This window comes from Heterodontus francisci, chromosome 36, assembly GCF_036365525.1.
Source record: "Heterodontus francisci isolate sHetFra1 chromosome 36, sHetFra1.hap1, whole genome shotgun sequence".
NCBI classification, from domain to species: Eukaryota; Metazoa; Chordata; class Chondrichthyes; order Heterodontiformes; family Heterodontidae; genus Heterodontus; species Heterodontus francisci.
Window position 1 is genome coordinate 45,216,932 of NC_090406.1, and position 13,386 is coordinate 45,230,317.

The 13,386-nt window shown below is 49.2% G+C and overlaps 1 protein-coding gene across 3 annotated transcripts in view; it reads left to right on the forward strand.

The window, feature by feature from the left end:
• palm1a (paralemmin 1a) overlaps positions 1-13,386 on the forward strand; it is a 452,107-nt gene that overhangs the window by 151,624 nt on the left and 287,097 nt on the right. For 2 of the 3 annotated variants that reach the window (XM_068016618.1, XM_068016617.1), the window contains exon 2: positions 29-74. The exons of the other annotated variant lie outside the window; for it this stretch is intronic. In XM_068016618.1, coding sequence (XP_067872719.1) covers positions 29-74 — 46 coding nt within the window. The remainder of the gene's footprint in view (positions 1-28; positions 75-13,386) is intronic. 3 annotated transcript variants of the gene reach the window in all.

Genomic DNA, 13,386 nt, shown 5'->3' on the forward strand with positions numbered 1-13,386 from the left:
ATTTTTTTCCCTTGCTTTTCCTCCTCAGGATGTCTGAGACACTGTTTCAACAGGAGCGACTCCAAGCTATCGCGGTGAGTCTCAATTTAACTTCTTAATCTGTCCGTTTAAATGCCTCATGGGAACCTTGCCTGCGTTCACCAAAAAAGATGTTGTCCATGGATAAGAATCCCCACTCTCACCCTTCCAGGCAGCGTGCTTATTAAAGTCACATCCAGACGCAGGCTGGTGTTTCCTCAGAGATTAAAAATAAAATGGCAAATGCTGGGAATGTATAATATTATGATTTTTTAAAAATGCTGGAACAATTCAGAAGCTCATTCAGAATCTCCGTATTGGTGAGGTTCAGATTCATCTCATCTCCCCTTATTAACCTTGGCTGCGTCCTGCACTGCAGACTGAGGTCTTTCACCCAGGTGTCTGAGGAGGAATAGAGAGAAGATCAGTTAACCTTTAGGCCAGGGCTCTTTGCCAGCTTTTTTGAAGGCCCTCGCTGTTCTGATGAAGGGTCTTGACTAGAGATGCTGCCCTATTTTTTCTCCTCTTTTAAAGATTGATTGAGCCTCTGTACGCTTCCAGCATTAGATGCAGTCCACAATCACTTTCTGTGAAGGTTGTGAACGAATTGACATCGTCTGATTCTATACCAGTCTCCATTTAAAGAAAAAACTTTCTTACGCTTGTCAATGGGGCGAAACGTCAAACTAATTTCTTCAGATATTTTAAGAATTAAGGGCTGGATTTTCAAAAACCAATGGGGTTGGCACCTGGCGTGGACGCAATTTGAAAATCGCAGTCCCGGAGATCGTCTCCGGAACCCGATGCCTCCGGGACAGTCTGCAACTTTCAATGTGAGGGTTTGGGAGGGGATGGAAAGGGGAAACCGCTCACCTCCAATTAAGGAGCTATTAAGCTCATGGAAGAGCTCGGTAAGGGGCCAGGGGTGTCCAGACTGTCATTTTCAATTCGGCTTCCAACATGCCCGACCAGTCTGGTTCATGGTATTGCTCAACTGTCAGACTGACCGCAGGAAGAGGGCAAACGTTATTGTTGGAAGATTGAAATGTTTTGGGCCCACGGGGATCTTGCACAGCACGGGGCCAAGCGCAGGGCATTTTTTTTAAATATTGGAAGCGTTCACCTCTTTATTCTGTTGGCTGTCCATGGATCTGCTGGCACTCTGTGGCAAGGCAGCGCCAGGCTCCATCATGGCTGCTGTCTCCCTTTGCCACTCACACTCTGAAGGCAGCTCCTGTCTCCTGCAGACTCTCTGCACCATGAATAGGGCCCCGAGCCTGCCTTCTGCCCAATGAGGGTATTAACATTTAAAGATCGCATCGCATTAGTGACACAGCTGAGGCAGGGGGCCAAGACCCGGAAATTATCCGAGCATTGGGTTCCCAACCCTGCTTTGAAAATTCACCCTGATGCCTGCATTGTAAAAGCTAAGAGTAAAGAGAAACGTACAATCACAAAAGATTAATTACCATTTTTTGTTCTGCAGCAAACGTATTCTTAGGGAAAAAAAGCAAGGTGGTTTTATTTGTAATAATTTGGTGCTGGTGGAGCAATTCTGTCCTTGACTGGTTTGATCAATCAGACTGAGGATATTAAAATGCCCTTCATGACTATAGCATAAATAATGTATCCACAGCTAAGCAATGAGACTTGGTACCAGTGGCAGCAGCAACGTAAAGAAATAAAATCAGAGACTTGGAACTACTCAGCAGGTCAGGCAGCATCTGCAGAGAGAAAAACATAGTTAATAGGCAGGATTTTCCCCCTCGGCTTCTGAACCCCTCCATCAAGCTCAAAAAGGGTTTCAGTGTGGAGAACAGTCTCTCAATGTGATTTTCCCCAGAGCAGTCAATTAATGCCAGAGGCCGGGCTCGCTGTCCAATTTAAGATGGTCGGCAGCTTCTCGAAGCTGGAGGGCCAATCAGAGACTTTCCAGCTTGTAGCAGCAGCAAATTTCCATGACAGGTAAGTGAAGGAGAGGGTTTTTCAAAATGGAGATACTCTCTCTCTCCAACCTTTTTAAGGTTTAAATAAAAAATGGCTTTTGCAGACAGGCCAGCACTGGGGGAGAGAGCCCTCTACAGGTTGTGGTTTATGGAGGTCAATCATCTCAGTCCCAGGACATCACTGCAGGAGTTCCTCAGGGTGGTGTCCTAGGCTCAACCATCTTCAACTGCTTCATCAATGACCTTCCCTCCATCATAAGGTCAGAGGTGGGGATGTTCGCTGATGATTGCACAATGTTCTCTACCATTCGCAACTCCTCAGATACTGAAGCAGCCCGTATCCATATGCAGCAAGACCAGGTCAACATCCAGGCTAGGGCCGATAAGTGGCAAGTAATATTTGCACCACACAAGTGCCAGGCATTGACCATCTCCAACAAGACAGATTCCAACCATCTCCCCTTGATGTTTAATGGCATTATCATCACTGAATCCCCCACTATCAACATCCTGGGATTACCATTGACCAGAAACTGAATTGGAGTAGCCATATAAATACCGTGGCTACAAGAGCAGGTGAGAGGCTAGCAATTCTGTGGCGAGTAACTCACCTCCTGTCTCCCCAAAGCCTGTCCACCATCTACAAGGCACAAGTCAGGAGTGTAATGGAATACTCTCCACTTGCCTGGATGGGTGCAGCTCCAACAACACTCAAGTAGCTCGACACCATCCAGGATAAAGCAGCCCGCTTGATTGGCACCCCATCCACAAACATTCACTCCCTCCATCACTGACGCACAGTGGCAGCAGTGTGTACCATCTCCAAGATGCACTGCAGCAACTCAGCAAGGCTCCTTTGACACCACCTTGCAAACCCGTGACCTCTACCACCTAGAAGGACAAAGGTAGTAGGTGCATGGGAACACCACCACCTGCAAGTTCCCCTCCAAGTCACACACCATCCTGACTTGGAACTATATCTCCGTTCCTTCATTGTCGCTGGGTCAAAATCCTGGAACTCCCTTCCTAACAGCACTGTGGGTGTACCTACCTCCCATGGTCTGCAGCGGTTCAAGAAGGCAGTTCACCACCACCTTCGCAAGGGCAATTAGGGATGGGCAATAAATGCTGGCCTAGCCTGCAACAGGGGTGGCACAGTGGCGCAGTGGTTAGCACCGCAGCCTCACAGCTCCAGCGACCCGGGTTCAATTCTGGGTACTGCCTGTGTGGAGTTTGCAAGTTCTCCCTGTGTCTGCGTGGGTTTCCTCCGGGTGCTCCGGTTTCCTCCCACAAGCCAAAAGACTTGCAGGTTGGTAGGCAAATTGGCCATTATAAATTGCCCCTAGTATAGGTAGGTGGGGATGTGGTAGGAATATGGGATTAGTGTAGGATTAGTATAAATGGGTGGTTGATGGTGGGCTGAAGGGCCTGTTTCAGTGCTGTATCTCTAAACATAAAACCCACGTCCTGTAAAAGAATAAAAAAGGGCAGCCTGCAGATACTTTTGCACCCAGGCAGTCCAGGAAGGCCTCTAAGCCTGCCTGGAGTGCTGGTCCCCCAGTATGCCGCCTCCAGGCAGCTAAACTGGCTCCCCTGCCACCTCTGGAAACCTGGAGGCTGACTGGAAAATCCCAGTTGGCCTCCGTTAATAGGCCTTTAATTGGTTTAATTGGCTACTTGCTGCATGTCGGTGGGTAGCCCTGCCACTCCTCTACCGCCCTCCCCCCTCCACCATCCTGCTTCTGGGAAAATGGCCCAGTGGGGGGATGGAGCCGGGAAACTGGCACACCTGCCCATCACTGTCACATCCCCAGCAGGTCTGAAAATCAAGCCCAATATTTCAGGGAACTGACCTTTCATCAGAATTGGAAGGTGTTAGAGATGTAACAGGTTTTAAGCAAAGACAGAAGCAGGAAAAAGGGAAGTGGGGAAAGAGCAAAATGGGGACAGATCTGTGATGGGGTGATGTCATTAAATAACAAAAGGGATGATGGAGCACGACAAATAACGTGACTTGTGTACATCAGGGCATTGGCTATGAGATGTCCTTTGTACATTTTAGTTGTACAATAAATATATTCGCTGAGAACTTCTCCACTTCTCCTTTCGAGGTGGAAGTTAAGCATAGGAGCTTCAGAGATTGTGGTGGAACTGAGCTCCATTGGGTTTCCACCCCAGGGAAGCAATCACATGATAAATGGTGACAAAGTGGAGTTCAGTTACTTCACATCCCACCCCTCCTCCACCCACCCTCCTGACTTCAGTTTGTGGGGATAGGTGTCTGAGTGCATTCGTGGACTTGCCTGGAAGGCCTCTCCAATATGCCAGCATGCAGCCCAGTGGGCTTTGAGCTTGCTGAGAGTGTTGTAGGTGCCATTATGGGCCGTAGATAACCCGCTGAGATGCGATCTCACAGAGGTTGATTGCCGTTGGAATTTAAATTGATGGAATCATTCAGTAGACCAGGCTGTTCCCTTCCACTCTCCCCGGAGTTATACCAGTTGACTGTCTCTGCAGCACCAGTGCTTCTGTGAACTCACACCCACAATTCAGTATCATCGTTCCAATGAGCCATGAAATCAAGGCCTGTCTCAGGCGGCTATTAAAGATCCCACAGCATCATTTCGAAGAGCAAGGGAGTTATCCCTGGTGTCCTGGTCAATATTTATCCCTCAATTAACTAAATCACTAAAACAGATTATCTGTTCATTATCAGATTGCTGTTTGTGGGAGCTTGCTGTGCACAAATTGGCTGCTGTGTTTCCTACATTACAACAGTGATAACACTTCAGAAGTAATTCATTGACTGTAAAGAGCTTTGGGATGTCTTTCCTTCTTTCTTTATTTGAAGTTCAGTGGAAGTTCCAAATTACACTATCTAACTGACTAATGCATTCAAATAGCCAGTAACCTGGCACACTCAGGGGGACCCCTCAAATTTCTCCTCTTCCCTTTTCACTCTCTTTATTCCCCAGAAGGTCCCCAGTGTTAACCCTGGAATGTTTATGATAGCCACTGCTCCACCTCCTGGCATCACCATCTCCATCCTTGACTTGGGCAGTCTTCAATCTCCCTTATGGCACAGCTGCTCCATGCTATCTTATTTTAGCCTTTTCACCCAGTGACACTGACAGTGATGGGGGTGGAAGAGGGCTAGGGTGCAATGCATGTCATAGTGAATCAGAGGCCCGGTTTACACACTGACTGCTTTTCTTTTCTATGACTTTGTCAGCTTGTCAATTCACTCACGCCCATTTTTCTGCCGCTAACAAACACCAGTTTTCACCTGAGACCCCCTCCCCAACACTTGTGTTCTTCGTACTGTAGGAGTCGGTCCTTTTTTGGCTATCTATACTCATAGAGTTCAGCGTTTTTTAAAATTTTTATATATTATAAATCTGTAAATAAAACTGGTTGGAGTTTTAACATTGATTCTTGAGCTAGAAGAACTAACTGTACTATCAAGCTACAAGTTGAGTTCAGGACCCATAAGCACTATGACTCTCCTATGTAGGCCTTTTGTTAACTGCCTTCAGATTGTTACCGGCCCTTGTTTTGATCTCAGATGCAGGCCTGGGAATTAGAGACTAATTTAACTCAGAGCCTGCTAACAGGCACATAACCAACTCCAACCCATTTCCTCCCCATAGAACAATGGTGAGGGGCGTCACAGCATATCTGTCATCTGCTCATGGGTTTACAGTGGAGGGGGCTCCACTCGGTTCCCATCACTTCCCCTTCTTGCCACTCTGTGCATTTCTCTCAACTCCTCCTTACCAGAGTCTGCTTTGTGGCAATTTTTCTCCATCCTCTCCTAAAAGCACAAACTCGTTCTTGCCTCCCCATCCCCAAAGCACCATTTGAATTAACTTCATGGCTTTTTCAATTCTATTAAAGTCAAGAAAATGACTCGGACACAGAATCTCACTTTGCTGACTCAGAAAGCAGTAGTGTTGGGATGAAGCGGCAAGATTAATGACTTTCCTGTGCAGGAGGCTGAGAATTAAGCGAAGCTTGTGAATTTAGGGATAGCTGTCAAAGTGTAATACAGTGATGGGAAATGTGCCAACCTGGAGCTGAAGGAAGATGGGACAGAGCTGGGAGCACAGGACAACCTGCCTCAATAATGATACATATCTTCAATCACAATTCAAAGAAAAAAAATCAGACAACTTTAAGAAGGGTCTGTAGCTCAAAGGCTTCTGAGTAGAATATTTGCAGATGTTCCCATAATGAGTTCCAAGTGACAGTTTTATTTAAGGGTGTGGAATTAATATTCACAAAGCTTTTTAAACTCATAAAATGGCAGGAAATCAAACAATAGAGATTTAATTTGCCACTCATTACCCAGAGTAATATAAATGTCATATTCCATTTTTGGCTGGCTTCCAGTCTGAAAAGATGGTTTATATGCACAATGTATGATTGAGGAAAATGCACACAGTTCCTATCCCATTCCCTGTTGGGAGACAGAGATTTTCAGAAGGTTATATTCATGCCAGTAGTGGGTTCTGTATGGTCGTGTTATTGCTGTGGTTCATAGCTGGATAATTTAGAAGTTTGGATTAGTAATCCAATAAAAGTGAGGTCAGTTCCCACCATGGCAGTTTGAGAATTTGAATTGTGTTTTTGAAAACTCTGGAAATAAAAAGCCAGAGCTTGATTTTCAATCTGGCTCGGGTAAATGACACCCAGATAATTTCCAGGTCCCCATCCCGCACCTCCACTGCGTTGCTCACATGATGCTATTTTTAAATGCTAGTGGTCTGATGGGGGAAGAGGCGAGCTCAGTGCCCAATTAGAGACACCGAGCACCTCCAGGAGGTGGGATCTGCCTGCCTGGTACCAGAGGGACAGCACCAAATATAGAATGGAACAGAGCTGAAAGGGCGAAAACGAAGGTACGGCGCACACCCCTGCACAAGATACCGGAGCTCCCAATGGTTTTAAACATTAAAAAAAAAACACTTTCCCTTTGCCCCACTGTGAACATGACAGCTGTGAACTAATGTGCAGCAGACTGTTCAGGTTTTCCAGAATCCCCTTCCAAAATTGCAGTGCCGACCTCCTGACCCTGTTAACAAGCTCCTAAAGGAACTTAATGGGCCCTTAAGTGGAAGCAAGTGGCTTTCCCGTTCCCTTCCCGGGCCCTGACATTGAAAATCACGGACTGTTCCGGAGGCGTCAGGTTCCGGAGACAACCTTCGGGGCCGCGATCTTCAAATTGCATCCACTCCAGCTCCCGAACACGTGGCCCTTTGAAAATCCAGTCCCTGGTATCGGTAAAGGTGACCATGAAGCTGTCAGATTGTCATGAAAACCGAATTGGTTCGTCAATGTGCTTTAGCAAAGGAAATCTGCTGTCCTTACCCGGTCTGGCCGACATATGTTCCAGTCCCACAACAACGTGGTTGACTCTTAACTGCCCTCTAAAATGACCCAGCAAGCCATTCAGTTGCATCAAATCACGACCTCCTCTAGTTCAAGAAGGCGGCTCCCCACCACCAGCACCTTTTCAGCTGGGGATGGCGAATAAATGCCAACTGTGCCAGCCGCACCCACGTCTTAAGAATGATTAAAAACAAAAACCGAATTAGCTGCAGTGACTTGCTCAAGAAGGATCTCGGATTCTACAGTAGCACAAGCTGTGCTGTACTGAGCTAGAGTCAAATTAGTGTTTTATATAGGTTTAGCATAACTTTCTGGCTTTTGCACTCTATGTCTCTACTTATAAAACTCAGGATCCCTATGCTTTATTAACTGCTTTGTTAACTCCTGCCACCTTCAAAGATTTCAGCACAAACACCCCGGGCTAGATATTCCATACCTTGCGGGGCTGGGATCAGAGGCGGGTGGAAGCTAGAAGTAGACCCGCCAGCCAGCATGCCTGTTCCCCCGCTGCATCCCAGCTCCAGGCTCCAGGGTGGGGCGGGTGAGGGGGTGGGCAGCGGCAGGGCTACCCACCTCTCATGCAGTGGTGAGGTGATCAGACTCATTAAGAGCCACTTATGGCCAACCAAAGGATGCCAACTGGGATTTTCCTCGTCATAGTGGTGGCCTGGCTGCAAAAGCTATTTTTTGGTTTAGATTTAAAAATAGTTGGAGAGAGGACACCTCCATTTTGAAGCACTCTCTCAGTTACTTACCCTCCATTGCAGCCTTCTGCTCCTTTCAAGCTGAAAGGACTCTGATTGGTTGTCCTGATTCAAGAGCCTGCCCACCATTCTTAATTGGATGGCGAGCCCACCTCCTCAGGCCAATAAAGGAGGCCTCACTGTGAAAATCACAATGAGTGACTGTTTCCCCCGAGGGGTGGGTTCTGGACGCAGAAAGAGTCCTAACCTCTGTTTCCCATCCGAAGAGGGAAAATTATTCCATCCTCTCTGCTCTAGCACCCATTTTAAAATTGCACCGTGAAACTTGCAAATTTCTGTCACGTTCATTTCATTTGGACCCTCATCACTTAGAATGGATTCATGTTTTGTTGCATGCTTCGGAAGATCAATTCCATTAATAAATAGTCCTTCAAAAAACAGGTTACACCCTGGCCGGCAATCTAGCTGAATGGAATGCCATCATTGTCAGATGGTAAGGCTGAAAAGGGACCCCAGGCAATTACAGGCACAAAGTCACATCCTCAATCACTAATCTGAGCCACACGACCAAGCAACATGCTGGTTAAGGGATAAATATTGACCAGGATACGAGGGACAATCTACCCTGCTCTTCAAGAGCAGCCAGCGCCTCAGTTTAAAGTCTCAGGCAAAACAAGGCACCTCTAACAGTGCAGCATTCGCTCAGTACTGACCCTGTAATAGTGCAGCACTCCCTCACTACTGACCCTCTAACAGTGCAGCACTCCCTCAGTACTGAACCTCGAACAGTGCAGCACTCCCTCACTACTGCCCCTCAAACAGTGCAGCATTCCCTCACTACTGACCCTCTAACAGTCTTGCACTCCCTCACTACTAACCCTCTAACACTGCAGCACACTCTCAATACTGCCCCTCTAATAGTGCAGCACTCCTTCACTACTCCCCCTCTAACAGTGTAGCATTCCCTCACTACTCCCCCTCTAACAATGTAGCACTCCCTCACTACTGACCCTGTAACAGTGTAGCATTCCCTCACTACTGACCCTCTAACAGTGTAGCAATCTCTCCATACTGGCCCTCCAACAGTGCAGCACTCCCTCACTACTGACCCTCTAACAGTGTAGCAATCTCTCCATACTGGCCCTCCAACAGTGCAGCACTCCCTCACTACTGACCCTGTAACAGTGCAGCATTCCCTCACTACTGACCCTGTAACAGTGCAGCACTCCCTCACTACTGACCCTGTAACAGTGCAGCATTCCCTCACTACTGACCCTCTAACAGTGTAGCATTCCCTCACTACTGACCCTGTAACAGTGTTGCAATCTCTCCATACTGGCCCTCCAACAGTGCAGCACTCCCTCACTACTGACACACTAACCGTGCAGCACTCCCTCACTACTCCCCCTCTAACAGTGTAGCATTCCCTCACTACTGACCCTCTAACGGTGCAGCACTCTCTCAATACAGACCCTCTAACAGTGCAGCACACCCTCACTACTGACACACTAAGAGTGCAGCACTCCCTCACTACTGCCCCTCTAACAGTGTAGCATTCCCTCACTACTGACCCTCTAACGGTGCAACACTCCCTCACTACTGCCCCTCAAACAGTGCAGCATTCCCTCACTACTGACCCTCAGTGCAGCACTCTCACAATACTGGCCCTCTAACAGTGCAGCACGCCCTCACTACTGACCATCTAACAGTCTTGCACTCCCTCACTACTAACCCTCTAACAGTGCAGCACTCCCTCACTACTAACCCTTTAACAGTGCAGCACTCCCTTACTACTGACCCTCTAAAAGTGTAGCACTCCCTTACTACTGACCCTCAGTGTAGCACAACCTCACTACTAACCCTCAAAGTGCAGAACTCCCTCACAACTGGCCCTCGAACAGTGCAGCACTCCGTCACGACTGACCCTCAAACAGCGCAGCACTCCCTCACGACTGACCCTCGAACAGTGCAGCACTCCCTCACTACTGACCCGCTAATGGTGTAGCACTCCCTCACTACTGACCCTCGAGCAGTGCAGCACTCCCTCATTATTGGCCCTCTAACAGTGTCGCACTCCCTCAGTACAGAACTACTGACCCTCTAACAGTGCAACACTCACTCAGTACTGGCCCTCCAAGAGTGCAGTACTCCCTCACTACTAAACGTCAGTGTAGCACTCTCTCACTACTGCCCCTCTAACAGTGCAGCACTCCATCACTACTCACCCTCTAACAGTGGAGCACTCCCTCAGTACTGACCCGCTGACAGTGCAGCACTCCCTCAGTACTGCCCCTCCAACATTGTAGCACTCCCTCACTACTGACCCTCAAACCGTGCAGCAATCCCTCACTACTCCCTCTCTAACAGTTTAGCACTCCCTCACTACTAACCATCCAACAGTGCAGCACTCTCTCTCTACTGACCCTCTAACAGTGCAGCACTCCCTCACTCCTGCCCCTCAAACTGTGCTGCATTCCCTCACTACTGCCCCTCTAACAGTGCAGCACTCCCTCACTCCTGCCCCTCTAACTGTGCTGCATTCCCTCACTACTGCCCCTCTAACAGTGCAGCACTCCCTCACTCCTGCCCCTCTAACAGTGCAACACTCCCTCAGTACTGGCCCTCCAAGAGTGCAGTACTCCCTCACTACTAAACGTCAGTGTAGCACTCTCTCACTACTGCCCCTCTAACAGTGCAGCACTCCATCACTACTCACCCTCTAACAGTGCAGCACTCCCTCAGTACTGCCCCTCCAACATTGTAGCACTCCCTCACTACTGACACTCAAACCGTGCAGCAATCCCTCACTACTCCCTCTCTAACAGTTTAGCACTCCCTCACTACTAATCCTCCAACAGTGCAGAACTCTCACTACTGACCCTCCAACAGTGCAGAACTCCCTCACTACTGCCCATCTAAGAGTGTAGCACTCCCTCAGTACTGACCCTCTAACAGTGCAGCACTCCCTCACAACTGGCCCTCTAACAGTGCAGCACTCCCTCATGACTGACCCTCAAACAGCGCAGCACTCCCTCACTACTGGCCCTCTAACAGTGCAGCACTCCCTTACTACTGACCCTCTAAAAGTGTAGCACTCCCTTACTACTGACCCTCAGTGTAGCACAACCTCATTACTAACCCTCAAAGTGCAGAACTCCCTCACAACGGGCCCTCGAACAGTGCAGCACTCCCTCATGACTGACCCTCTAAAAGTGTAGCACTCCCTGCCTACTGACCTCTTACAGTGCAGCTCTCCCTCACTACTGAACCTCTAACTGTGCAGCCTTCAGAACTGGCCCTCTAATAGTGCAGCACTCCCTCAATACTGACACTCTAATGGTGCTACACTGCCTCACTACTAACCCTCGAACCGTGCAGCACTCCCTCACTTCTGGCCCTCTAACAGGGCAGCACTCCCTCACTACTGGCCTTCCAACAGTGCAGCACTCCCTCAGTTCTGACCCTCTCACAGGGCAGCGCTCCCTCAGTACTGCCCCTCTAACAGTGCAGCACTCCCTCACAACTGACCCTCTAGCAGTGCAGCACTCCCTCAGTACTGGTTCTCCAACAGTGTAGCACACCCTCACTACTGACCCTTTAACTTTGCAGCACTCCCTCAGTACTGACCTCCTCACAGTGCAGCACTCTCTCACTACTGACCCTCTAACAGCGTACCACTCCCTCACTACTGACCCTCAGTGTAGCACTACCTCACTACTAACCCTCTAAATACAGAACTCTCTCACTACTAACCCTCTCAAAGTGTAGCACTCGCTGCCTACTGACCCTCTAGCAGTGGAGCACCCGCTAGGTACAGACCCTCTCGCAGTGCAGCACCCACTCACGACTGAACCTCTAACTGTGCAGCACTCCTTCAGAACTGGCCCTCTAATAGTGCAGCACTCCCTCAATACTGACACTCAAATGGTGCTACACTGCCTCACTACTGACCCTCGAACCGTGCAGCACTCTCTCACTTCTGGCCCTTTAACAGGGCAGCACTCCCTCACTACTGGCCTTCCAACAGTGCAGCACTCCCTCAGTACTGACCCTCTCACAGGGCAGTGCTCCCTCAGTACTGGCCCTCTCACAGGGCAGCACTCCCTCAGTACTGGCCCTCTCACAGGGCAGCACTCCCTCAGTAATGGTCCTCTAACAGTGCAACACTCCCTCAGTAATGGTCCTCTAACAGTGCAACACTCCCTTACTACTCCCCTTTTAACATTGTTACCTTCCCTGACTACTGGCCCTCTAATAGTGCAGCACTCCCTCACAACTCCCCCTCTAACAGTTTAGCACTCCCTCACTACTGACCCTCTAACAGTGCAGCACTCCCTCAGTACTGACCCTCAGTTTAGCACTCCCTCACTACTGACCCTCTAACAGTGTAGAACTCCCTCTGTACTCGCTCCCTAACACTTCAGCACTCCCTCATCACTGACCCTCCAACAGTACAGCAGTACCTCAGTACAGAATCTCTAATAATGCAGCACCCCCTCAGTAATGGTCCTCTAACAGTGCAGCATTGCCCCACTACTGTCCCTCTAACTGTGCAGCACTACCTCACGACTGGACGTCTTTTAGTGCAGCACTCCCTCAGTACTGACACTCTAATGGTGCTACACTGCCTCACTACTGACCCTCGAACCATGCAACACTCCCTCACTACTGGCCTTCCAACAGTTCAGCACTCCCTCAGTAATGATCCTCTAACAGGGCAGCACTCCCTCACTACTGATCCTCTAACAGTGCAGCACTCCCTCACAACTGACCCTCTAACTGTGCAGCACTGCCTCACTACTGACCCTCTGACAGTGTGACACTCCCTCATTACTGACCCTCTAACAGTGCAGCACTCCCTCACAACTGACCCTCTAACAGTGCAGCACTCCCTCAGTACTGACCCTCTCACAGGGCAGCACTCCCTCACTACTGACCCTCTAACAGGGCAGCGCTCCCTCAGTACTGACCCTCTCACAGGGCAGCACTCCCTCAGTACTGACCCTCTAACTGTGTAGCACTCCCTCAGTACTGACCCTCTCACAGGGCAGCACTCCCTCAGTACTGACCCTCTCACAGGGCAGCACTCCCTCCGTACTGGCCCTCTAACTGTGCAACACTCCCTTACTACTCCCCGTTTAACATTGTTACCTTCCCTGACTACTGGCCCTCTAATAGTGCAGCACTCCCTCACAACCCCCCCTCTAACAGTGCAGCATTCCCTCAGTACGGACCCTCTAACAGTGCAGCACTCCCTCCGTTTTGACCCTCAGTTTAGCACTCCCTCACTACTGACCCTCTAACACTGCAGCACTCCCTCACTACTG